This window comes from Heterocephalus glaber, unplaced genomic scaffold (genome assembly GCF_053883595.1).
Source record: "Heterocephalus glaber isolate CG9 unplaced genomic scaffold, H.glaber_assembly_v1.0 deba00001465, whole genome shotgun sequence".
NCBI lineage: Eukaryota > Metazoa > Chordata > Mammalia > Rodentia > Bathyergidae > Heterocephalus > Heterocephalus glaber.
Window position 1 is genome coordinate 18,532,581 of NW_028258312.1, and position 26,607 is coordinate 18,559,187.

General features: G+C 39.8%; 2 protein-coding genes across 9 annotated transcripts in view; one reads left to right on the forward strand and one right to left on the reverse strand.

Annotated features, from left to right (window-relative positions):
- On the forward strand, positions 1–22,920 carry Spata9 (spermatogenesis associated 9). 3 transcript variants are annotated; one of them, XM_021255782.2, is made up of 5 exons: positions 1–197; positions 398–486; positions 8,810–9,043; positions 20,344–20,439; positions 22,506–22,920. In XM_021255782.2, exons 1-5 carry the CDS (start codon positions 137–139, stop codon positions 22,791–22,793), a joined length of 768 nt encoding a protein of 255 aa, XP_021111441.2. In that variant the 5' UTR covers positions 1–136; the 3' UTR covers positions 22,794–22,920. The 3 variants fall into 3 exon arrangements, with proteins under 3 accessions (XP_021111441.2, XP_004841757.2, XP_021111442.2); XM_021255783.2 differs by having other exon boundaries at positions 34–224; XM_004841700.4 differs by lacking the exon at positions 20,344–20,439.
- Positions 11,171–26,607, reverse strand: part of Rfesd (Rieske Fe-S domain containing) — a 30,607-nt gene continuing 15,170 nt past the window's right edge. For 4 of the 6 annotated variants that reach the window (XM_087180955.1, XM_021255785.2, XM_004841698.4 and 1 more), the window contains one exon: positions 22,505–25,983. In XM_087180955.1, coding sequence (XP_087037081.1) covers positions 25,717–25,983 — 267 coding nt within the window. In that variant the 3' untranslated portion in view covers positions 22,505–25,716. Of the gene's footprint in view, positions 12,302–22,504; positions 25,984–26,607 lie in introns of those variants that run through there. The other 2 variants (XR_002393812.2, XM_021255786.2) reach the window with 2 other exon arrangements.

The window sequence follows — 26,607 nt, forward strand, 5'->3', positions numbered from 1 at the left end:
AGGCCCATTGTGCAGTAACAAAGAATTCCAGCATGAGCTGCGGGTTCTGTCCTTGCCTGCTTTCCTGAGGAGAAGGCTGCCCTTATCCCAGGCCTGCAAGCTTGCTAAGCACTAGCGACCCAAGAAAGAGCTCCCCATGCCCATCAGACATGTCGTGGGGATATGTGGGCAGGTGTTGAAGAACTTCTCTGGAAGAAGTACAGTCTTGCTGTAGCGGGTTATGGGTATGGGGCCAACTGGGAATAAAATCCCTCAGGGTTCCCTTGTTTTCTCAGTGCCTAGAACATGAACCCAGTTTCCCATGTTCTCGTGAATCATTTAGGGGATATTTTTATTTTATTTTATTTTTAGGGGATATTTTTAAAGTTTTGTTCTTCTTAACTTCTTTTTTTCTCAGTTGAGGGGATCCAGAAAGTAATTATGGACCTAATGGATGAATTTAAAGATGATTTTCCAACTGTCCTAGGATTATCACAGTCGAATCAGGTAATGTGATTTCATAACTTTAAAAAAGGAGTACAAAACATATATTGTATTTTTAGTATCATATAAATTATTTAATGCTTTTATTTCTATATTAGTGATCAAAGCTTAAGGAAATATTAATTTTGCCTTTAAAAAAGTTTTCAGATCTTACTCATTGGGAGGAGTCTATAAATTAGGGCCAGGAAGTAAGATAGATGAATTAAGTATTTAAAAAAATCATTGTAGGTCCGGGGATTTAGCTCAGTGGTTCTGGCGCCTGCCTCGAAAGCGCAAGGTCCCAAGTTCGATCCCCGGTACCAAAAAAAAAAAAAAAATCATTGTATTAGTAGAGTGGAAATCTATCCATGTTAGTAAAAACTGAACCAATGTTAATGGGTGAATGTCTATTTACCCTAAAAATTTTCCCCCATGGGATCCCTCATTCACCAATAATGGCTTGCAATGTATTTAAGCATTCTTTTTAGCAAAAACAATTCTCTTTATTTTTTGATCAGAATAGAAGGTGTGAGCTGTATATGTAAATGGTTCAAATTACTAAACCATATATTTCAGAAGATAGATGAAGTGCTGGGCATTTTGGTCTAACCATCAGATCCATGGTGAGTGATAACGCTCAAGACCTGCTGGACTTCCTTAGCAATGGTAGAGTTGCCGGACTTGTGGAATTGACTCCTAGGTGCTACAGACTCAGGAGGTCTCTCTACGGTTAGCGCCAGTGACTACTGCACGGCCGCTGTACAAGTCAATTTCTTGTATGGGGTACGAGGAAGAAGACTTTACTGGCAGGAGACGCAGCCCCTTTTCCCTGCGGTCCCTCGAGGAAGGGCGATCCTGAAGAGTCGGTGCACAGCGGTCAGCTGGGCCCAGATGGTGGTCAGCTGAGCTGGACAGGCCGAAGCGTGTTCCCTACCCTTGGAACGGGGCCTTGGGGAGCCCTGGAGACTTTTCTCAGCAATGCTCTGCAGTCGGGAGAAAAGGCATGGACAGGTGTCCCCGCTGGTCCAGGACACCAGGCGGGTTAGGTGGCGCAACAGTGTCAGCAAACACCGAGAAAGCCTCGGGGTGAATCCTAGAAGCCAGACAGGCCAGGAAAGCCCTGCTATCCCTTCCACATTGTGATTCTCCCATTGCCAATGTCAGAGGAACTGGGGTTTTATTTGACCAAATAGTTTGCAACTTTCCATACAACTTCCTTCATCTCTTTCTGACCTCTGAGGCACCTCACGATCACTAGAGCCAAAAGCACAGTTTATGGTGAAATAGATGAATTGTCTGATCTCCAAAGATCAAAAAATAATTCGGTGTTCCTATCTTCCACCCCTTAAAGTCATTTAAAAATAATACCCACCCCCCACCCCACCCCCCGACAAGGACTCACAATGTAGTTCAGGCTGCTCCTGAACTCAATGTCTAGCCCGGGCTGGCCTCTCAAACTTGCTGTGACCCTCCTGCCTCAGCTTACTGGGTGCTGGGATCACAGGCGTGCAGCACCATACCCAACTTCATTTTCTCATTTTCAAAACACTTGCATTATTCTTTTCCCAGCATCTACTATACAGACTGTGTGAAACTGGCAAGAAGTCTGAGTAGTTCAGGAATACTGTAACACATTTAAAGCTATTTGCTCTTCAGAAATACGGTTTGCAGAAAGCACTGTGAATATTCACTTTTTGGGGGGTATCGGAGATCGAACTCAGGACCTTGCGCTTGTGAAGTAGGTGGTGGCACCACTGCGCTAAATCCCCAGCCCAATACTCACTTTTTAACTAGATTATTTTTGGAAGGTCAGATTATAAGTACTGTAATTTTTTTTTTAAATTTCCAGAGTGATCCATAGCTCCCAAACATACTGAAAGGAATGATTTCAAGACTGTTTAGCAGGCTTTATTAATCATGTTGTATTTAAATCTGTACATTTTGTGGTCAGTATTTAAATATTTTTTCTTTGAGGGATTTATCTATTTAGGAAGAGGCCTTCTTATGTACCTGAAAGAAAGATTTGATAGCAGTGGTGGTAGGATTTTTTTTTTAACAGTAGCAAGGTTTTAACAGGCTCTGCAGAGCAAATTTGGGCCACATAAATGTAAGGAAAAATAGTTCACCCTACAGCGTGAGGTGGATTATTGTGAAAGAACATAGTAGCCATTGCTAGAAGTTTGGAATAAAATTTTCCTTCTGAGGCTGGAGAAGTTAGGGTTAGAATCTTGGCTTGAGGTGGTGACTTTGCAGTCCGGCAGGCTCGATACTCCGTGTCCCACCTACCTGGACTTCCAGACTTTCATCTCTGCATCCTTCACAGAGAGTCATTTTTAAAGTCTTACACTGGCAAATTGCAAATGAAATGACTGCCATCTGAGGGATGTAGAAGAGTAAACCATTACATTTAAGCAAAGAAATGTTTACTACATTGGCGAACTAATGATCCTCCCTGGAATAAGAGAAAACTTTCACAGTAAATAGGATCAATTTTTATGGTGAACTTTTAATTATAAAAGATGACTATATGCTCTTGTTGTTGTCATTTTTCACCTAATCATATTTTATAAGACTGAGAGTTATAGGCAAAACGTGTAATAAGGCCATTTAAAAAATGTTCTTATCTGTAGATGTATTTTTCTAAGTTCTCTAAGTTACAATAATATATAGGCCAAAAACTTCTGAGAATACACCAGCAATGTCTGGAAATTACTTGTAATGGGAGTGGGATTTTGAGATACAATGAGAATAAGGCTGTAGCTAGAATGTTCTAGAGTTCAGTTATATTTCAGTCTCTGGTGAGCTGGGAGGCGTAATGATCATCATTGTGAACGCTACAAAGCATACTGTGCCCTGAAAATTTCCTGAGTGCTTGCTAATATAATATTGATACATTTCTTTGTTATTTCTCGATATTGATTTATTATATTTTCAGATACTCTCCATTCATTCTGAGAAATATTTATTGAGTACCTACTATGTGCCAGATGCTAATCTAAGCATTAGGAGGAAAATCAGTAAGCCAGATGAATAGAAAATACTTACATCCTTGTCAAATAGAAAGTCAATGAACAAGGAAGAGAAACTATGCAGCAGTAAGTTTTAGAAGAAGAAAAATATAGCAGAGGAGGCATATGAAGTAGAGGTATAGGTATCAGAAGAACAATCGATTTTTGAGGTGGGGTATCCCAGAATTGAGAAATGATTCTTCTGTTAAGATTTGAAGAAACCAAGGGAATGAAACGTGGAAGCTTTGAGGATTCAGATGGCAGAGCTACTGCAGAATCCTGGAGGTGGCAGCTGTCAAAGAAGAGATTCTCTGAATCATATTCATTCACAAAGAGCAGAATTTTTCCATGGGAATATGTGTGCAGTAGTAAACTATAGATATATTTAAGGAGGTCCAGGTGACAGGAAGATTGCTAAAGCAAGAAGGGAGGCATTTATGTGTTCCTGTTGGGACAGGGTTCATTGGTCTTGGAGACCTGAGGTGGGAGCTGGCATTGGAGGTGACACTCTTAGGCGAGTGATCCATCAATAGCATCTGGAAGATAAACAGTGTTACACAAACGTCTTCATATCTGCAAGGCATATAAAGCATGGAAATGTGTAGAATGAAAAGAAATCTCTTTGAACCTTTAGAAAATCCTTGAGAAAGCTCTTATCTCAGACAGGCAGCCTCGAGCTGAGATCCACCTTTAATCCTGTTTGGGTCTGATGAGAAACATCTCAAGTTGCTATCACCAGCTTTCAAAAAGGATACTTAACAAACTGAACAAATAGAAGGAAAGCTGGGAATAGTGGTGGATGTCTGTCATCCCAGCACCCAGGAGGGTGAGGCAAGAGGATTGCTGAGAGTTCAAGGCCAGCATGGACTACATTAGTGAGACGCTGTCTCAAAAAACCCCAAAACAAAACCACAAAGCAAACAAACAAAACCAATAGGATGAAAAAAGGGAGAAAAAGATGATGAAGTCAGAAAAGAAAAGAAGTAACAGTGTTTATGTGGCCTTATATTTATTTTGGCTTTTGCCCTAGGTGCAACAAGATATCAACACAGCAACTGAGCAAATGCAAGATATAATCTGACATGAGGCTTTTTTTGGTTTGTTTGTTTGGTTTTTTTGGTTTGTTTTTTTGAGACAGGGTTTCACTGTGTAGTTCAGGGTGGTCTTGAACCCATTATGTAGCCTAGGCTGGCCTCAAACTCAAAGCGAACCGCCTGCCTCAGCCCCCCAAGTGCTGGGATAATAGTTGTGCACCACCATGCCCAGCACTGGCATGAGTTTAACTGGATATTTCTGGCTGATCCATTGTTGAAAGAATAAAATAAGCAAGGCTGAAGCTGGGAAGCCACTTAGGCTAGCTAATTGGCCAGTTTGGAGAAGAAAGGACAATAGGCTGTGTGTAGTACTGGGGGTGGGGAAAGGAACCAGGCCCTGGGGCTGTCCAGGGAAAACTGAGTTATAGATGGAGGATGGTGAAACCCTGAGACAATGGAAACTGGAGGTCAGCATTAAAACTGCTGATGACAAAGAAAAGGATATGGCTCTAAAAACAAAAAGAAGGAAAGGAAAGGGAAAGGAAAAGGAAAAGCAAGATTTACATTCAAGTAGTGGAGGTCAAATGGAGGAACTGGGAGCAGAATTGTAGAACCAGTCTTCTTAGCTGAGGCCAAGGCTCTCGGTGAGTGACCTTGAAGGAAAGGTCACAAGGACGCTAAAGTGGGGGGGCAGGGGGGCAGTGGTGTGGGGCATTTGGAGATGCGCTCAGATGATGGGGGACGGAAGGAATTATCTAAAGGACAGACAGGAAGTGAGGACTTCCTAATCGGGGGTCAGTATTTAAATTTACACAGTCGGTTTGGTAAAAAATAAGTATGTAGCACATATAGTAGACAAAAGGGAAAAACTGGTAGCCAAAAAATATTTTTATTTAGAAAGTTTTCCTACTGCTAGAACTAGGAAAGTAAGTAACTCACAGAAAGTGAGAGTGGATTGAAATTACTGTCAATCGATTTTGTAAAAAAGGAATTTCATCCTGTGCCCAAGGGACTCCCAAGGGAATGTAAGTAGCTTCTCCTCCGAGGTCACCTTCCTGTCCCCAGAGCCGGGAAGAACCACCCCACCTGCACCCTGGTGCCTGGGTTTCTTTCTTAGACCGTTCTCAAAATCAACAAGGAGGTCTTTTCTGCAAAGAGCTGATTCTGTTTTGTGGCAGGTTGAATAAAGATGGTCAGGAATATTTTTGTTGTGACAGTAACAATTCTTTCAAAGGCATCAAAGAAACTATCAAAAAAGGAAAACAGCTGGGCATGGTGCCACATGACTGTAAGCTCAGCACTCAGGAGGCTGAGGCAGGAAGACTGCTGTGAGTTCGAGGCCAGCCCAGGCTACATGGTGAATTCAAGGCCAGACTGGACTACACAGTGAGACCCTCTCTCAAAAAGAGGAAGAACAACTGGAAGAGGAAGAGGAAGAAGAAGAGGAAGAGGAGGAAGAGGAGGAAAAGGAGGAGGAGGAAGAAAAGCATAGAATGGTGGAGTGCTTGCTTGCTTAAGTAGGAGGGAGGCCTTAGATTCATTATCCAATACCAGAAAAAGAAAGAGAGAGAGAAAGACAGAAAGAAAGACAGACAGACAGACAGAAAGAAAGAAAGATAGAAAGGAAAGAAAGAAAAGAAAGCATTTTAAAAAATCATGAAGGGCCGGGGATGTAGCTCAGCAGTGCCGCACCTGCCTGGCAAGCCCAAGGTCCTGAGTTAAATGGAAAAAAAATTATAAAGGTACATGGTCAAGTAACAGCTGAGCATTAAAGGGAAACAAAAATGATAGTCATTAAGAACAGGTTTAGACTGTCAGAAATAGCCATGAGCTTATTATGGGATCAAAACTGGGAAGACAGGGCCAGGGATGTAGCTCTGTGGTGCCCAGCCTGCCTTGGAAGCACTGGGTTCTGAGTTAGATCCTCCATACCAAAAGAAAGAAAGAGAGAAAGAAAGGGAGAAAGAAAGAAAAGAGAAAGGAAGAAAGAAAGAAAGAGAAAGGAAGAAAGAGAAAGAAGGAAAGAAGGAAGGAAAAAAGAAAGAAAAGCAAAGAAGGAAGAAAGAAAGAAAGAAAGAAAGAAAGAAAGAAAGAAAGAAAGAAAGAAACTGGAAAGATAACATTAAGTCCAGTATGCCATTATTGCAATCAACAGTTGCATTAAGAGGTGTTATATATAATACATGCTGTTTTTGTCAACCCAAATTATGAGTTATACATGAAAATTTAACAGATTGTCACTAACAAATAGCCTTATTGTTATTCAAGAATAAAGAATTGGAGAAATTATAAAGAGGGACAAACATCTAACCTATGTTTGGGGGAATGACTCAGATTGGTTAACACAAATAGATGCACAAAACCAGTGAATCCTGGTTAACATACACAGATCACCAGGATTTTGTAAATAAACTTGCAAAATAAGGGTGAGGAAACTGCAGAGTATGAGCGAGGGGTCCCTGCACTACTGCAGGCTCCTGGACAAGTAGACAAGGTTGTCGTCGAGGTGGAACTGCACATGTCCTGTTCCCAAAGCAGCAGTAAATCCTAGTAAGACATGAAACCAAACTAATTTCACTGCTCCACCTTGAGGAGGTGGAAGAGGTCGGGCAACAAAGAACAAAGTCACCAGAAAAACACACTCGATGTGCTGGAGCTTTGGCTAGGGCAGACAATGTGGTTTCTCCCCTGGTTGGGCTCCCAGCCGCCGTCAAGGCACAGAGCAATAGGAGGCGATCGCACCGAGCTGCTCTGCTCCTTCGAGCTGCCGTTGTAACTGCTTTCAGGTCTGCTTTCCTCCACAGTGCTTTGAGATTGCAGCAATTTTAGCTGCCCACAATTCAGACGGCTCTCTGGACTGTTAGCACTGACTAGGAGCACCGAGACCACAGGTGGACTAATGGACTCTTTGCAGAGACATTAACAAGTGAAACCCCAATAGGACCCCAAATGCTGCAGAAATACATGCTCGCTGAGAGATTGAACAGCTTCAGGTGGTCTCTAGTGATAAAAGCTGAACAGCAAGAGAAGTGTGGAATTTGATGACAAAATAACAGTAATAAAAATGATTTGGGGCTAAAAGTTGAGGAATTATAGGTTAAAAATCCATTTAAAAGAAATTTTGTATTTAAATATTTCGGGTTAGGGCCAGGGATGTAGCTCAGTAGCGCCGTACCTGCCTGGCAAGCTCAAGGTCCTGAGTTCAATCCCCAGTACCAAAAATAAAATAAAATAAAAAGTTAATATTTAGTTTGAACAAATAAATACTTGGAGATTCAAAATTATTTGTTTTGAGCCATTCATGGTAGCGCATGCCTGTAATCCCAGCATTCTGGAGGCTGAGGCAGGAGGATCATTGTAAATTGGAGGCCAGCCTGGACTACAATTGTGGGTTGGTTCAAGGCCAGCCTGAACTACATAGTGAGACTCTATCTTAAAAAAACAAACAAATACAAAATTACTTGTTTTAACCACTATTTAAATATGAACCAATACTTTCCCCCAAGCTACACACTAAAACATCAGAATAGCCCATAGAACTACTTAAATGAATGATGGGAACTACACTTGCTTGTTGGCTGGAAATGCAATCAACCACATTGAAATCATTTCCCCACGGCTCACTTTCCGAAGAGCAAAGAAGGAATTACAAGTCAGAGTGTTGGTAATGTCATATTTTTTTTCTTTCCTTTTTTCCTTTTTTAGACAGGGTCTCACTGTGTAGTCCAGGCTGGCCTTGAATTCACTGTGTAACTCAGGCTGGCCTCAACCTCACAGCGATCCTCCTGCTTCAGCCTCCCAAGTGTGGAAATTACAGGCGTGTGCCACCACCCCGAGTTTGATATATAAATTTCTTAAACTTGGTGATTAGCACACAGGGTATTTGTTTTATTTTGCCTTAAATTGTACACATACTTCATACTGTACGTATGCTGTATTTCATTAAAGATTTTTTAAAAGTAAACTGGGAAAATATGTTACAGTTTTGAATACATACTACTGTTTGAATAATCTCAACGTTGAATGATGTTGAATAAGAATTCGTACTGACTTCTGCATGCACTCTTTAAAAATCAATGCAAAAAAAGAGATATAAGCCCAGAGAAAAATGAAAAATTCCCTCTTTTGGTTGATTACTTCACATCTGGAGATTTATCCTAAAGAAAAAATATATTCTGGTAAAGATCTAAATGAGGGGACAATGAGGCAGGAGGTGTCATGCGGGACACCCAGTCCTCCAGACGCAGGGCGAGTAGTGCGGTAGAGAATCGCCTGTCATTTACTTTTCAAAGGCCTATTTTTCAGGAAAAAGGACCCGAGCAGAAATCACCCGGAATCAGAACGGCTGCGACATTGGCCAGAATCAACCGGGGGGCGCTCGTGCGAGGCCTGAGCAGCCTGTCGCGAACCTGCCAGGCCCTGGCGGGGCTGCTGCGGCCCGGGCTGGCCAGGTGCCTGCTGGATCTCCGGGCCAGGTCCCGCCCGCTGCTGGGAGAGCTGCATGCGGCCCGGCCGCGCCCAGGTCCGGACCGCGGCCAGGTGAGAACCCAGGGCGCACGCGCGAACCTTTTCTAAGAAACCACAAGATCTGGAAAGTGAAAGTGCACCCCGTTACGTCGTCCTCCATGTAAAGTAGGTTTACTGGGATAGAGGAATGAATGCTTGAGCCTTTTCTCAATATTTTCTGCCTTAAATACATGGGAAAGGGGAAGTAACGTGTACCTTTGTTCACACAAAACAAGTGTGCAAACACAAGTGTGTAAATTACCACTTATGTCAATCCTGAAAGAAATTCTACAGTAAGTTGTAAAAATAGCTGTGTTTCCCTGGGCAAGGTAAGAATGAGGCTGGAGGCTGAGGCAGGAGAATTGCTTGAGCCCCAAATGTTACAAGAAGTCTGGGCAATACTGAATGAGACCCTGTCTTAAAAAAAAGAGGTGGTGTTTTGTTCCTTTCTCCCATAACACTGTATGTTTCCAAAATAATCATTGCTTAGCATAACACATTGAGTAAATTTAATTCATCCAGATAGGCCATCAATACTTAAGTACATTTCAGATTACATTTTCTGTGTTGTTTTATTGAGGCTATTAAATTTTGTTAAGGGAAACAGCTCTGAAAACGTTATAACTTTTTCAGGTGCTGGGCCGGGCATGATGGTGCACCCCTCTAGTCCTAGCACTCAGAAGGCTGAGGTAGGAGGATTGCCAAAAATTTGAGGCCAGCCTGGGCTACATAGCGGAAACCTTGTCTCAAAAATCCAACCAAACAAACAAAAAGGTTGTTCAGGTCCACTTTTCTTCAGGTCTGTTTTTTCTTTTAATAAACTTTATGGCACAAAACTTTGGGCTTTTCAATCTGTACATTTTTCAAAATATCCTAGATTTTTCACTCCAAAAGATTCAGTCTTGCTAGTCTGGCATCGAAGCCCCAGAGTGAGTCAGTTAGAACTCTACTGAAGGACAGAAAGTCAGGCTCAAATTAGGTTAGGCCAAAAAAGATGTTTTAGTTCACGCTGTGAACCATGTGGAGTTGTTAGTGTCCTGGAAACAGCTGGATGCATGTACGAAACTGAAGCCTCCTGGTCCTGTTTCTTTCTTTCCACTTCTCGGCTCTGCTTCCTCGTGCCAACTTCACTCAGGACTGGCTTTCCCTCAGCGAACTGTGGCTGTTCCTGGCTACATCCTTCCAGGCTCAGTTACAGTAGGAAAGAGAGTCCCAGATCGGCTCCTGGCCAAGAGCTCGGGTTCCCTCCCTTCTGCACCAGGGAAATGGGATGCCGAGGGCTCAGGCTGGATTCCCCACTTAGTGGCCACAGCTGGGCTTGGAGCACTGTCTACATCCCGAGACCCGAGAGGGGTTGGACAGAGTGGGTCTGCAAGTAGAACTCTGAGTTGTTCTAAGATGACGAGAAAATGAAAAGTGTCTCACAAAATGACACAAAAATGTCATTCCATTATGTAGGTAGCAGTCTTGAAACACTTTTAGAATGTTTATTGTGTTTGCTGTACATAATGGTTAAGCTCACTGTGGGGGACTGATATGTGCACTCGACACCTCTTAATTCTTCTTCCTGCCTCTTGCCATTTCTTCCCTTCTCACCTTCCACCTCTAGTTTCCTTTCCCATTTTCAGAGGATCTATCTCTTAATTGGTGAGGCTCAAATTAGGTTAGGTTAGGTTATATTCTTCTTTAATTATACTTTGGGTCTCCCATGTAAGAGGAACCATGTGATATTTATGCTTGTGTGTCTGATTTTACATAATATTGTCTCAAGGTGCGTCTGTTACCTACAAATGACTCAGATTTACCCTTCTTTATGGCCCATTGTGTATAAATACCACATTTTCTTTATCCATTTTTCTGTTGATGGACATCTAGGCTGTTCCCAAGATTTAGCTATTACGAATTGTGCTGCTATTAACATGGGTGTGCATGTATCACTGTAATATGATGTCTTTAACTCTTTTAGGAAGATTTCTAGAAGGGTAATAGCTCGGTCAGATGGAATTTCTAGTTTTAGTTTTTGAGGACTCTGAGTCTTTCTTTGATCAAAGATTTTGACATTTTCAAAAACAGCAGATATTTCAAATACAAACTGCCTGAGAACATTTATTAAAGTTCCCTTTATAATACTTGATATTTAAGAAAGTAAAAAATGCTTTGTTTTAACTACTGCCTTCTCTAAAAACTACAAATCTTACTGCTGTGTCTTTAGATCATCAAAAGAAACAGCCAAACTATATAATCTTTAATTCTCTCTGAAAAGTCCTTTTAAATCTGTTTTGCCTTGGTGTTTCTTTCCTTGCATTGCTAAACCCATAGTTTTGATAGTGTTTATATAAGAAATGTAAAATTAATAGGAAATCACATTTAAAGATGTTGTTCATTATCCTAGTCAGTCTTTTTTGCTTCTCTGCTAAGTCAGAACTATAAAGGAGCTGAGATTTCAGTTTGGTTATTGATTGATTGATTGATTGATTGATTGAGGCAGGGTCTCGATATGTAGTTCAGGCTGACTTTGAACTCACTATGTAGCCCAGGATGGCTTCGAACTCACAGCAGTCCTCCTGCCTCAGCCTCCCAAGTGCTGGGATTACAAGTGTGCACCACCACACCCAGCTAAAATCTGAGATTTTATACTACTTTCAGGGTAATCAGTTAGTGTGCTATAATTACACACACACACACACACACACACACAAAGGCACAAGAGCCTGGGATCAGGGGCATAGATTGTTATCCACAGTAAAAGCATCAACCACGGCAATGTTTGTTGGTTTCCTCTGCTTCATTCCCAGAGGGCACTGTGATGAGGATCAGATGTTGTCTGTGTTTGGAGTAGGTTACAACACAAGGAAGAGGAACCTTGAAATGAAGAGACTGAGTTTCTCTGTGGATCTGAGAGTCTGTCCAGTCCCCTCTCGTAGGAAAGAGAGGGATTACTCATCACCCTGGAATGAAAGCAGAGATCAGCGGAAGAAGAGCAGGGCTTTATCTCTCTCAGAGGGACACAGTTTCTCTAGCTTCCAAGGCAGTTAGCTATTCCCGTATGTCCTTTGCTCCAAAGATCCAACCTGTGTAAGGACGAGAGACATCTGTGGAGAATAGTCTTTCGATGTTCATGAAAATGCACTGGCAGAAAAAAAATTGTACCTTTCCATTCCATTTGAATTTGTGTTTCCTTTTATCCAGTAATGAGAACTAAAAAACACAATATGTTTGCCACTTGACTTGCCTGACGATGAGATGCTGAGGTAAATTGAGAGCTCGGTTGTGATAATTTATTCCAAGGACCTGAGATGAAAGAAACAGGATTGGGGACTAAGTTCTTTTGCAAGATCCGTATGTCAGCCTTGACTATCCCCTCTGACACCAATTCAGAATCAACACTTAGGAAATCCCTTCTCTTTTGATCTTGTTCTAATTGTCCTAGGCTCTAGCTTTAAATGTAAAAATTCTTATAAAGGAAATATTTCACAACACAGAAAGTAATTCATCAGGAATCTCAAGCAAGCTTAAATTGGTAGTAATATGTCTTATTATCTTCAGTCTTTTCGATAAATCAAGATTTAAACCATACCCCAGGCTCTTCTCCTGAAGTTGATGTGAGCATGTCCATGCATACTTTTGTATTTTACTACATTTGTATGCATCTATTTAGAGTATGTAGCATTTTTTCTATATATGTAAAATTTATGCAAATTATACTGGATTACACATAACATTCTGTAACTTCCTGTTTTTATCCAACATTACTTGATGGATGTATGTAGCTATGGTTTCTTTTACCTTCTTTGTGGTGTTCCAGTGTCAGAAAAAAGAATTCACAGTTTATCAGTTGCTGGGCAGATGGACAATTGTTTCCTTTTTTTGTTTCTCTTACAAACAGTGCTTCCATGAACATGCTCGTGAATGCCACCTTGTCTGTGTGTGTGAGGCATTCTCCAGGTGTGTGTCTAGAAAAGGACTACTCCGAGGTTGTCAGCTGTTACCAAACTGTACTAAAGGAAAGGAGGATCATTCTGATTCCTAAATCTGAGGACACGTTGATCAATTCAGGAAAATTCTTAGCAATTCAAATATTGTCTCTTTGTCACTTCTCTGAGCTCTCCTTCTGCAGTGCGTACAAAATACATTTTGGACCCTCTCATTTTATTCCTTGTGTGTATTTACCTTCCTCATGTTTTCCTTACCTCATCTCTTCTTGATGCAGCCGAGCAATTAGTTGTGTCTAAAATACTCTATTACTTCTTCAGTATATTTTAAATCTAAGTCATTATATTTATTATTTCTAAAAGTTCTATTTGGTACTAAGCTGAAAGTTCCTGAGTTTTTCTTTTCAATGTGTGTTTTATAAGTTTATTCTTTTAAAAAAGTCTCTTTAATCATTTTGAACATATTTATTTATTTATGTCTGGTAATTTAAACATTCTTTGAAGTATTGAGAGGGTGTTCATTTTTCTGACTATTGTGGTCTATGAAGTATCATAGTCATTAGAGATAATTTCCTATGTTTCATTATTTTATTTTAATAGGAATTTCTCCAGTTTTTTTGTTATTGTCATGTAATTTTTTCTTTATTTTGAGACAGGCCTCATTATGTAGTTCAGGCTGGCCTCAAATTCATGGTGGACCAGGCTGGGGATTTAGCTCAGTGGCGCTGCACTTGCCTTGAAAGCACAAGGTCCTGAGTTCGATCTCTGGTACCAAAAAAAAAAAAAAAATTCACGATGGGCCTTGGTATGCTAGTCAAGTGCTCCGCCCCGGAGCTATATTCTCAGCCCACTTTTGTTTTAAATAAAAATCCCTTTTGTCCTTGGTGGTGGAATTATGCCTCCAGAGGAATTTTGCTTGTGGTCCAGGGATCTCAGTCACCTGGGACTAATCTTTATATTTTCTCAGCTTAGCTTCTCCTTCATCCCACCGATAGGGTGAATTCAGACCCTTTTATAAGGTGTAAGCTTCAGGTTTTAATTCCTTATGGGAAAATTCCAGCCCCAAATGGAGAAGAGCTTCTTTCTCTTCTCTGTGTATTGGTGAGTGCAGTTGTTTGAGTCCAGTTTCACTGACAGGGCGGCTCTGCGAAGGCCCAGTCCCCACTTCTCATCCACCTGAGTCACCTCCAGTCTCCGCCGCACTGAGGCTCAGCAGCCACAAAGGGCCCAGGACAGCCCAGAGACCCTGGGATACAAGCTCAGATAGCCCTGCTCTGGCCTGTAGTTCCCTCTTGGTTCTAGGTGTGAGGATTTCTTTTCTTCTCTGTAAACTCTGCTTTATATTACATCTCGGGGGTTAATTTATGTGGAATTTCTTGGTGCTTGGAGTGAGTGGCTTCACATGGGTTCAGTGTGCCATGTTGCTGGATCCAGATGTCTTTCAGTTTTACAGGGTATCTTCCTTCACAAGTTTTAGTAGAAGATGGTGAAATTTCTTTGGGGAAGTAAGTGGAATACAATTCAACTTTTTCATGCACTCGACACTATTTATCAAAAACTTGACATGTAAAATCACTAGTTTGGGTACTAGGGATTCAGAAGTATCTGCCCTTTGCCCTATGGACTGTGGGACTGATAGGTAAATAAGCAAACAATGTCAGTAGGTATAGGAAAAACAAGATTAAAGGTTTCAAAGTATACTATAGAAGTACCAAGAAGAGCCACAGAATTCCAAAGAGTGGTCAATACAGACTTTTTAGAAGACAACCATATTCTTATCTGAGACTCGAAGGAAGAATTGGACAGATGAAGAAATAAGAGATCAGCCTAGAAAGAGAACAGTACATTTTAAGATACTGAAATGAGAGACAGCATGAGTTATTTGGGGAACATAAGTAGTTCTGCATGGCTGTGGTGAGACAAGGGAAGTTAGGCTAAGGCCAGCAGTTCCAGGGTCCTTGAGAGCTGGGGGTAAGGAAAGGAAGAAGCTTTGCTTGAATGATAAATAGTAGCTAGGCTAGAGAATCAGGATTGCCACTAAGAGGAAACTAAGCTGTAGCAAGAAAGAACATAGGTCAAATCTGAAAGGCTCAGTGAGGACAGAAATCAAAGTGTGACAATGAATACCCTGGCCCAGAGAGCCAAAGGTACAACAGAGGAACATATGTGATGTGAGATGAGGCAAAAGTCAATGGATTGCTCTGTGGATGGAGAGTATCCATGGTACCGGAGTGTGACACAAGGTGTCACAGCATGGAGAAGCCACAGAAGACAGAATACAGCTTGAATTCCTTCAAGAATTCCCCAAGCTGACCTGAATTAAGTGGAGCTTTGTGGTGTGGGGAATCAAAATAGGTGAGAGTTGAGATTACGATGCAAAGGGATATGCTCTGAGCACAGGAGGATATCCCTTTATGAAAACTTGGCTGTAGGAAGGCATGTGGCCTAGAAACCCATCCAAAGGTATGTTCCAGGGGACTTCCTCAAGTGCTGCCTGGTCACTGCTCTGAGGGTGAGATGGAAAGATGCCTGCGTACTTGGAAGAACTAAAATGCTGATACCAGCGAGGCAGATTACTTCCCTGAAGAACACGAAGATGGAGGAACATTTTCATTAGGACACTCACAATAACTAGCAAGTGTTTCAGCCCTTTGATGGGGGGAGAGGGCTGAGGTGAAGCATACAGTAATGACTTCCAAAGATAAGCAGAGAATGGATGCTAGGGGCCAGGAGCTTGCTTAATAGTCCACCCAGGCCTTTCTGGCTGGTTGTTCAGGTCTAGAGCATGTCCTATATTTCTTAGCATATTGAAATCTCTCCCAAAGACTCACTTGACACAGGTGACCTAAAAAAGATTGATAACCCGTTGTCACCTGAACACAGAGGGCTGGGGACAACCCCGTCCACTGGCCATCTTGTTAAAAGATGCTTCCTTGGTACCTGGCTCTATGGCTGCTGAGCCAGGCTGTTCCCCAGTCTCCTTCAGGTTCTGCAGGCTGAGATCAAAGTGATGGGACACAGCTGGTTCTGTGAGGTGAGGAATGGAAAACTGAGTAGAGAATTCCCTGGAGCTTTCCAACTTGGGCAGCCCCAGAACGCACAGAATGGTGTGTCTGCCCAGCCTTGTGAGTGGCCTGGCTGCGTGACGCCTGCAGCTGCCCTCGCCTCAGTGACCTAGATAATCAGCTGAAGTGCTGACTTCAGCCAAGAAGCTGCCTCGGCTTGCAGACATGTTTGTTGATTCTGGCAGGCCAGCGCAAGGCCACAGGACTGGAGCTCATCCCTGTCATGGCCACCGAGATGATGGTTTCTGCTTTGCTCAGGCACTGGGGTGTAAGACTTGGGTGACTGTGACGCAAACCTTCAGCCTCTGCATCCCTCGGTGTTTCATCCCAGGGAACTGGGGCCCTCTTTTCCGGATGAGGTCAGAAATTTAAGTGAAGTTTTCCCCTCACTTCTAGCCCTCCAAGGTAGACTTCAGTTTGGGGTTTAAACTGTAACTTTACAAGTACCGAGAACTTCTGTGCATTTTTGATGGGCCCATAATGAGGGTAATGTGGCTGGTGTGATTTAGAGGTGGGAAAAGAGGACATTTCCTGGGAAGTAGAACCTCTTGAAGAAATATTCCAAGTTGGACAAGAGATTGGGACATTGACCTTTACAGGACCCCACCTATTCATAGTTTGCTCGAGGCAATGTTCTCTATGATGCTGAGACCGGGGAAAACCAAGTCTAACAGCTTTCCCGCTTTCCTTACGAATTGCTAGGAGTCTTTCATGTACTCAGGAGTGTGTGAGTCGCTAGGCAAAGTCATTGGCATGTTGCTTTTGCAAACTTACAAGTAACACTTTTTTCTTCTGGACCTAGAAATTAACAGCATGCAGTGTTTTTCTAATATTTGTTTACGGATCACAGAGTTAAGAGTTTCTTCTTTGACTCTCCTTGTATTGCTTATCAAGGTGGTTTTGGACAACCTAAACTAAGTCTGACGTGGTATTTCTCCAACCTTCAGGCCATGGATAGGTGCCTCTTTGTTTTCTCAACTGCTTGTAGTTGGCTTTCTTCTGATTTATGTCATTATTAGTGAAAATAAAATGAATACAGATGTTTCTTCCATGAGATGAGGCAGTCAAAATCATGTGGGAGAATTTTAAAGGCTGAAATGTTTTTAATATTCAGATATTCATATAATGTTAAAGTTACCAAGCTTTAAAAAAAGAAATATGGACATAACATTGATGACAAATACTTTTATCTGAAATACGCAAATAAAGTAAAACTCATAAGATAAGATTGAAATGAATATTTTTGAGTGAGCCAAGATAATCTAAAGATTCCTATTTACCAAATTTCTATTTGTTCTTACCATGCACTCTTCTTGATAAAAGTAAGCTAAAAATGAAATAGAATGGTTTTTAATATGAAAAATATATATTGCAAGTGAGCCCCAAATGTGGCCCTTCCGCCTTGTATTTATATTTTCACAAGCCTCTGAATTTCTTCACTCTGCTAGGAGGCATTTCGGTGGCAGGCATCTGCTTCTCTTTCTCCTGAAGCTTCTGCTCTCATATGCTTGTCTCCTTGTAGCCTTACAGCCAGATTCAAAGGTGTGCTGTCACTTCCATGCTCGCAAGCAGCAGAAAACAATCCAGGGATCGTTTCCTGGAAACTCTACCAAATCCAGGGACTCTGGGAAAATTTCCAGGTTGATTTATGAAGGGAGCGGGCTAAAACTTCCCCAGTCTATCCCTAATCTAGGGTTGGTATTGCCTGAAGAGAAAGGAAGAAGAAACAGCTTCCCACTACACACTCTTAGGTAAGAGGCAGATAGTATTCTTGGTCTCAGCGTTCCATGAATCACTTAAAAGGGAGGCAGGAAAATTGTGATGGACCATTTTGTTGTACATTCAGTCATGGTAGCGGTAGGTAAAAGATGAACATACATTTTTTTCCTATACCTAGCTAGGAACACCTAGCAGAGTACACTTACATTTTAATAATTTCACTTATAAAAATACCATATGCTCTTTCAACGTGAAGTATACAGAAAACAAGAAAGAATTTAATCTTTCTAAATCCATATTCCTATTTCATAGACTTGTTGGATGATAAAATGAGACAGTGCAAGTCAGGCTATTAGACTAGAATCTGGTATATCATGACTGTTGTGCAAATGTTAGCTAGACAAAGCTGTACTATAAAATACTGATGCCCAGGATTTAGCTAGTGGTGCTGCCACCTGCCTCACAAGTTCAAGGTCCTGAGTTCGATCCCCAGTACCAAAAAAAAAAAAATACTGAAACTGTTAAAATTTTGGTGCATTTATGCCCCAACTTTTTCTATGCGAAGTTGACTATTTATCATAAAATATTAGAATTCTTATACTTTTAAGTTGAAATATGCAGAATAGTGTGCAAATCATTGTATACAACTTAATAAATTTTCATAAATTGAGCACAATCTATAGTTCAATCACCCATAAACAGCTCCCCCCAAATCTCAGGTTGCTTTCTAGTTACTAATCTCACCCTTGCTAGGATAACCATTTTCTTGACTTCCAACAGCATAGATTAGTTTGGCCTAGTTTTGGTTGGGATGAAATCATTTGTTATGATTACAATTTTGAATCATTTATCCATGTATCTATCTATATCTATAGATATCTGTATATCTATAGATATCTATATCTAGATCTATATCTAGATATCTATAGACCACATCTATAGAGACATAGATATCTATAGAGATAGATCTATAGATATATGGTATTAACAATATTTGTCATGTCTGTTAATGCTACCTTGTGTGCAGGAATTCTGCTTAGCATTTTTAAGCATTTCCTTATTTTACTTCCCAGCAACCCTATGAATAAATATGAGCTATAACATTACTGTCTTTTGTCATTGTTCACAAGCAAAGTGTTCCAAGGCAGCAGTTTACTGATCAGATTAAGTGTCTGGGTCCTATAGTAGGGTTCCTGGTTTAAATCTAACTTTACTACTTCCCAACTGTATTACCAAGGACATGTTACCTATTTCCTTTGTTTTCTTTTTGTAGAATGGGGATAATAATAATACCAACTTCATGTGATTAAGAGTTAAATAGAACACTTTATTAAAGCACAAGATTTTACTGTTGTTCTTTAAGATAGGGTCTTGCTATGTTGCCCAGGCTGGTATTGAACCCCTAGCTCAAGCATCCTTCTGACTTAGCCTCCGTGTAGCTGGGACCGGGCAGGTGTGCCACCACACCCTGCTTAAAGCACACTAAACAGGACCTGTTCCAGTGTCCTATGTGTTTGTTTAATAAAATGTTATCACATGTTTATCACAAGAACTTTTTAAAAGATTGCATCATTTATTTGGGGGTAGATATGGTATAATTTTCCTAACCATTTTGTTATCATTGACTGTTTCAGTCTTTTCAATGTCTTTTTTTTAAGACTTTTTTTTAATGGTGCTGGGAATCTAACCCAGTGTCTTGCACATGCTAGGCAAACACTCTACCACTGAACTATAACTCTTTCATGAACATGTATACACTGTCCTTTCAAGTTTGTATGAACTTTCTACCGGACATTTATATAATTTTATTAGCTTCAACCTGTACCATTTGGAAATTCATCAAAGCCACTGAATGGGTTGGCTTTCACCTCGGAGCATGGCTGCCATGTCATTCCTGAATGGGAAGGGCCTGGAGTTTGTGTCTAATGTCCTCCTCTTACATCTTGCTCAAGGCAACAGAAGAGGCCTAGAAGTCAGCACAGTCCCCTTAAACTGAATATGTTATACTGATGTGTTTGCAGGAGGGACACCTATTCCAGAAACAAGAACCACTGGAGAGGCATATTCATTATTGGTATAAACCACCTCTGTGTTTCCAAACAGCATGCTGGATATGAGCACAGGGCATTTCCCTGGAGCTTAACGATCATCCAGGTCAGTGCTGGCCTGCATGAGTCTCATGACTGACATTTTCAGGCAAGCCATTAATCTCCAGGAAATACTTAGTATTTTGATTACTGTTGGTTTCACTGAGGTTGTGAATAATTTAGTACTGAATAATTACATGAATGTGAACAATGAAAAGAATGTTTTGCCAAAGCGAACAGCAGTACCTCCTAGTAAGCACAGTTAGTAATCGTAAGTTAATTTAGATTTCAGAAATGAAACATTTTATAGATTTGTCATAGTTTTGACTAGTAAAAGAGAATACAGTATCTTATTAAAAGAAAAAAGTAAACAAATATATTTTCACAATGTGAAAAAGCCCTGATGTAACGTAGATGACTTTTCTTTAGGAAAAAATTTTAAATTCTCATTTTACAGCAATACTGTAAAATATAAGATTGAAGCACTGAAAATTTTTGTTTTAGTAAGAAAATCTTTTCTGTTTTTGCAGGCCAGAAAGAGTTCTTTGTTTGAAATCATTTCTTTTCCCACAAAGACTGCTTTAACTAGCATAATGTATGCTTCATATGCAGCACTAATTTATTTGGTAAGAAAATTATACTTATTTTAATCAGTGTACTATTTGCAATATTGTCTTCAATGGTACTATTTACAAACTAAGGTACCATTCTCTTGTTATGCAAAATAATTTCATATTTGACTTACTTTTCTGAGGAGGCAAATCATTCACCAAAACCCAATTTGCTTTAATAACTAAATTTATTTTATTTTCAAAGAGTTTATTGCCATTTGAAGACTCTTGGTCAGAACATTTTAGTTTTTGCTTTCATTTAGCTACAGTTGTTTTGTTTCAGCTACTATTCCATGAAGGCTGAGGTTTGGGAGTCCATTATTTTAGGTCGATGAATTTGGGGAACACAATGTGTATTAGTGTATAGTATTTTGATTATAAGTACTGTGTGTGGCAAAAATGTAAATAACTGCATCAATTATAAGGGCTTTATTTTCTGTTGATAGCCATTTATGCTTCACTTCAAAAACTATGACATGCAAAAAGAAAAGCACACAGCTCTATCTGTTATCACAAAATCTATTCATCTATGTACCTCGCAAGTCAAGATTAAAAATTATCACTCCGGAAGCCACTTTCTTGCCCCCCTCTAAATCATTATCATTCCGCAGAAAGCAGTCACTACTCTGGCTTATAATACCATAGACAGTTTGGCTCTCTGAATTATATGTGAATGAAATCATATAGTACAGTATATATCTTTTGTGTTTGTCTTTTGCTCAACATTGTCATTGTGAGATTCATTTTGGCCTATAATTTATTTTCTAAATCCTGTGCCTTTTCACTCTTAGCAGTATCTTTTAAAGAAAAAAGTTCTTAATTTCAATGTAGTTTACTGTTTTCTTTTATAGTAAGTGTGCTTTTTTGTGTCTTAAAGAATCTTGACCTATACCCAATGTCATAAAAATAATGTAACTTCTAGAATATAACATTATGTTTATAATGTTATATAAAATCTGCATGTGGTAAGACTGGCACAAGGGCCAAATATTCACCCTAGGAGTATCCAACTGATCTACCTCAATGTATCAGAAAAAAGACCCTTCTGCAACACTTTGATATAAATCATATCCTTTAGATTTAGATCTCTTTATAGAGTGTCATTTGTCTATTCTTGCACCAGTGCAGCCCTATATTAATTACAGGAGCTTACTCTGATATCCTGATAGCTGCTAGAGTAAGTTCTCCTCCTAATCCATGAACATAACACGTTCTTCAATTTACTTTGGCTTTTTAAATTTTTCTTAATCATTGTTATGTTTTTGTCCTCATTCTTACATTTTAAAAAATTTCTTCTATCATACTGAAACATACAATGATAGTTGTGTGTGTGTATTAATGAGCTGATTCTAAAATGTACAGGGAAATGGAAACAGTTAAGAATGAAATGGCAGGACATCATTGAAAAAATTCAAACATTTTTTTAAAAACTTGAATTTATCAAATATTTTGCAAGTATTTTAAATTTTTGAGAAGTGTCCAATATCTTAAATATGAATTTCATCTAAAATTGATATCAACAGTTAGAATATAAATACACTTTTTAAAAATGAGTAGGATGAGATGGCTGTAGAAAACAAAAACAGTTAAAATCAAAATAAACTTTAATTTTGCAAAGCTATTGAAATTATCCCATACAATCTGTAATACTATGAATTTTGTAAGTAAATAATAGAAGCTTTTCAGTGACCTGATAATTGGTCCTATGTGCATCTGGGCCTGGAAGAGGTCAAGGATGGAGTTAGGGTTCAGAAAAAGAAAATCATATATATTGGAGGTTAATGCCCTACAAGTGGAACCATGTCAAGTGAAAAGCATCCTAAGCCAACAGACACAGGGAAAATAGCAATATTTAAGGTGAGCTAAGAGAGTATCCATCCATGAGGAAGACAAAGAAGCAACAGTTGGAAAAGAGAAAAAGAATCAGGAGAAACAGTGTCAAGGAGATAAGAGGCTCTGAAAATTGTTCTTAAAAGAAAGCGCTTTTTATGAGAATATGTAGATTAACATTTATTGATTACTCTGTGGTTGTCAGCAGTTTAAAAGAAACCTTAATTTTCGCACACGTCTTAATTATACAGGCAATCTGTGTTAACGCTGTGCTGGAGAAGAGAAAGAAGATTTCTGAAGAAGAGGAAGTCATAAGGCAAAACAGGGAAAGTGAAAATTCTAGAAAAGCCTTTTCGGAGCCAGTGCTCTCAGAGCCGATGTTTCCCGAAGGTGAAATCAAAGCAAAACCTTACAGGTCACTGCCAGAGAAGCCAGACATTTCCTATCATCCCAAGCTTCCTGCTAATGAGCAGAAGAACAAGATCCAGGTTTTACACTCGGTGTTTGACTGGTCAGCTGAAATGAATGAGCAAATATGAACACAAATAGCACTGACGAGAGCCTAAGAGTTCCACATCTAATGACATGTTTCATCTGACAAAGCTAGGAAATCAGTACACATATATGTACGCTCTGATTTAATAAAGAAGGGGAAGTACAACTACAGCTACTACTAAATGTCATTCTGTAGTACTTATTTGGTTGAGAAAATAAAATCTTGATGTAGATTATATGTGTTACTATATAGTATTTTTCATGAGCTAGAAAATTCACTCTGGTGGGTGACAGTTTACACTGTGGTTTATACTCCGAGCATATTTACAATTCATGCTTTTATTAAAGATTAGTTGTGAGTGTCTAGCTAGGAGGAAAGAACCCTATCAAGAACCCTACCCTTCCTGACTGATTTCATCTACCACAGGGTCACCTGGCCACATACTACATATTTTTTTCAGAGATAGTTAAAGGACATTTATTGTATATCTACAGGCTGTAGTTTGAGTCTGCCTATGAATTTTTTATTACTCACGTATAAAGTTATGAAGGAGTCACAATCATAGATGTCATAAATTTATAAAACAAAATATTTACAAATCTGATAAGATTTCTATACATGAAGACAAGATATGCTGATGTGACGTTCTTTTAAGAGATGGGCTCTTGTTATGTTACCCATGCTGGCCTTGAGCTCCAGGGTCAAGTGAACCTTCTGCTTCAGACTCCAAATAGCTGGGACTACCGGCACACACCCCTCACTCGGCAGTGTGACCTTTCGTTTTGTTTTTTTTCAAGTTTCCAGATTTAAAGGCCAATATTAGAACCAGAAACCCAGTCCATATTAGTCATTATTGCCATTTGCTCCTGAGGAAAAAATGCTTCTGTAATTGGCACTGCAAATTAGGGTCGTAGTTTTTGCCTCTTGGAGGTACTTTGGTTTCTCCCATGCACTGAAATTCTGGACATGTGATAAGACCTTAGTGGTCATTTAAGAATTAGCACCTGACAAAAACAGGCTGGGATGAACTTACCCCACATATGGCCCATGTTCTGTACCTAGTCATGCTGCTTCTATTTATAAAAGGCCCAAACCTGGTTTATTAGTGGTCTGAGAAATGAGTAACAAATGTATTTTCTCATATACCCATAATCCAACAGAAAAGGAAATTCGGTGCTATGAAGCAAAGGGCCCTGTGGGTAGTTTGTTACATACCTTATTCACTTAGTAACTCTATAATAGCCAGGGGAAATGTCCAGGTGGGCCCCTCCGAATGCTAAGTGTTAGGTCTGGCCTCTTCACTCAGGCCTACGTCATGAAGATCAGTGTGCCTTGACACCAGGTTCTGCTGTTACCAAACAGTCCTCAGCCTACCTGGTCCCATTTACTCTTCCATCCTACCACGCATGTACTGCCGAGTTCTGTGTGACTCACACACGGTGTGTTATTCTAAATTCTTAACAAGGAGGATGGTGCAGGCAACAGGCAACCAGAACAGCACTGGCCGCAAGTAACTAGCATAGTGAAACCAGGTGAACCAACTGAACAAATAACCCTGCCTGTGAACTATGGCAACAAAATTCTAGATATCTCCTCCCTATAACATTTATAGGAAACAGCTGTGCACACATGCACAAAATTCTCTCTTTAAAAAAGAAAACACAAAACTTTTATTTGAAAATTTCATATAAACAAAGGACATGGGTTCACTGAACAGGAGACTTTTCTTGTGGCTGGGCAGCAGCTGTGGGAGCCTTCCTTTAAGAATATTCCTTGTCCAACAAAATTTTTGTAAATAGGGAGGGCTGGAGGGGTTGAAGGGAGGGCTGGGCAAGGGTGAAAAATAAGAACCAAGAGAGACTATGTAAAGGTGCAAATTTCCCATGATGAATGTCATTATATTGCATACCTAAAATGTACCAATGATTAGAATGAATAATCGATAATGTAAAATAGGAAGAAAAGGTCCAAAGGGGTAGGGGTAGTGGGAGGCACAGGGGAAAGGAAAGAAGGGAAAGGAAAAAATGATGAAAAATGGAAAAAATGGAAATAAAGTCTTTGTAAATAGGGAAGGGTGGAGGGCGTGAAGGGAGGGCTAGGAACGGGGAAAAAATAACCAAGATGCATTATATAAAGGTACAATTCCCAATGAGAAATGTAATTGTGTTGTATACCTACAATGTACCAATAAAAGAATTTAATACAAAAAAAAGTAAAATATTAATAAAATGCCTATTTTCAAAAAAATAAAATAAAAAAGAATATTCCTTGTCCAGAGAGAAACTGAGCCAAGGAGTATCTGACCTTCAGCACATTAGTGAGTTTCTCATTGTTAAGTGTAGCATGTAAATTCATCTTTTTTTTGGAAGCATTTTTAAGTATAAAATGTCTGTTGTGTATTTGGAAAAACTGCACTTCAGAGGAAAATTCTCATAAACTTGAATTTTACCATTAACAGTGTAAAGCTAATAATCAAGTGGAGAGGTAGAATCTGTGGAGGTATCAAGGAAACAAGGATAGAAGAATACGGGTAAGTGTTTAAAGTGACACAGTTTCATCCTTTTTACTTTGTACATTATTAAAACTCCTAGAATAGTTTGCTACCTCATAAAGGGACTTTTTCTATTAAAAATTTCTCCTACTAAATCATACTTTCTACCTGTTACTCATTTTGATTACTCTAAATTATTTGAATCCTTCTTAAATTGAACATCCCAAACTTAGAACTTTCAGGTTCTGATCAATCCAGAGGGTTGGATGAAATGTATTCTGTTGTCCTCATGGTAAGCCTTAGAATGATATACATTCTAAGTACCTGTGCTTTAAAACTTCACAGGTCTGTATCATCTTTAAAGATAAGTAATACTTGTATCTATGTTGAAAAAATTCATCTTTAGTATTGAAACAAAGTTATTCTAAAATGTTATAAAACATGCACAACACTTTTCACTGCCATATACATACTTTTATCTAGAAGAACTTCGAATTACTTTGTATTGTCCAGTAGCGTAATAATCAGAGTCACACTTAAAAGGTTCCTTAGAAAGAGTCACATAAATATTCCCATTTTCCACTGTCACTGTATGGATCCTTTGCTTTATTCCTTTGGAGCACCACTTGGGTTTTGCTGATGGATCTTTAGGGTTTATGGCCTGGTATAGTCCTTCTCCTGTTGTCAAAGTAATTTTGTATTTATGCCAAGGGCAAACTATACATGGTCGTCCATCAAAATCCTGGAGAGTGGGGAGGAAATAACTGATTTAATAGACCTGACATTTCATGATAAGCCTCAAAGCTAGTACAGAATCTACTGCAGAACAACCAGCTTAAAGAACAGCCTAGCTTTTCTTTTTTCTCTCCATTTACAAATAATTTTGTATAAAGCAGAACCTAATGTGAGAAGAGTCATCAAGCCCTTTTTGCAGTTGATTAGAAGCCCAGTGGGTTAGAGCTCTATCAGAAGATGACTGTTTCAGGCCAATACACCACATGACTGTGCCTGTGCTGTTATCTATCTTAATGTCGCTTCCTTTTTTTTTTGGTACTGGGGATTGAACTCGGGACCTTGTGCTTCCGAGGCATGCAGTGGAACCACTGAGCTAAATCTCTGGCAATGTCGCTTCCTTGACAGAAATGGTGCAAGGGCTTCTAGTGCTTCTAAAGCAATTTCCGCTAGCTGCTGCAAGAATTGTACGCTGCAGCTGGGAATTCAAGAGGCGTTACTAAAGCCATTAAGTGCAGATGTTAATGAAGAGGAATTTGTGATTCCAACCTTGGAACTCTCTTAGTGAAATTCTTCTCAAACTTTAAGGAGCACAGGATACAGCAGCTTCTGTTTAGGTGCCGCTCCATCTGTC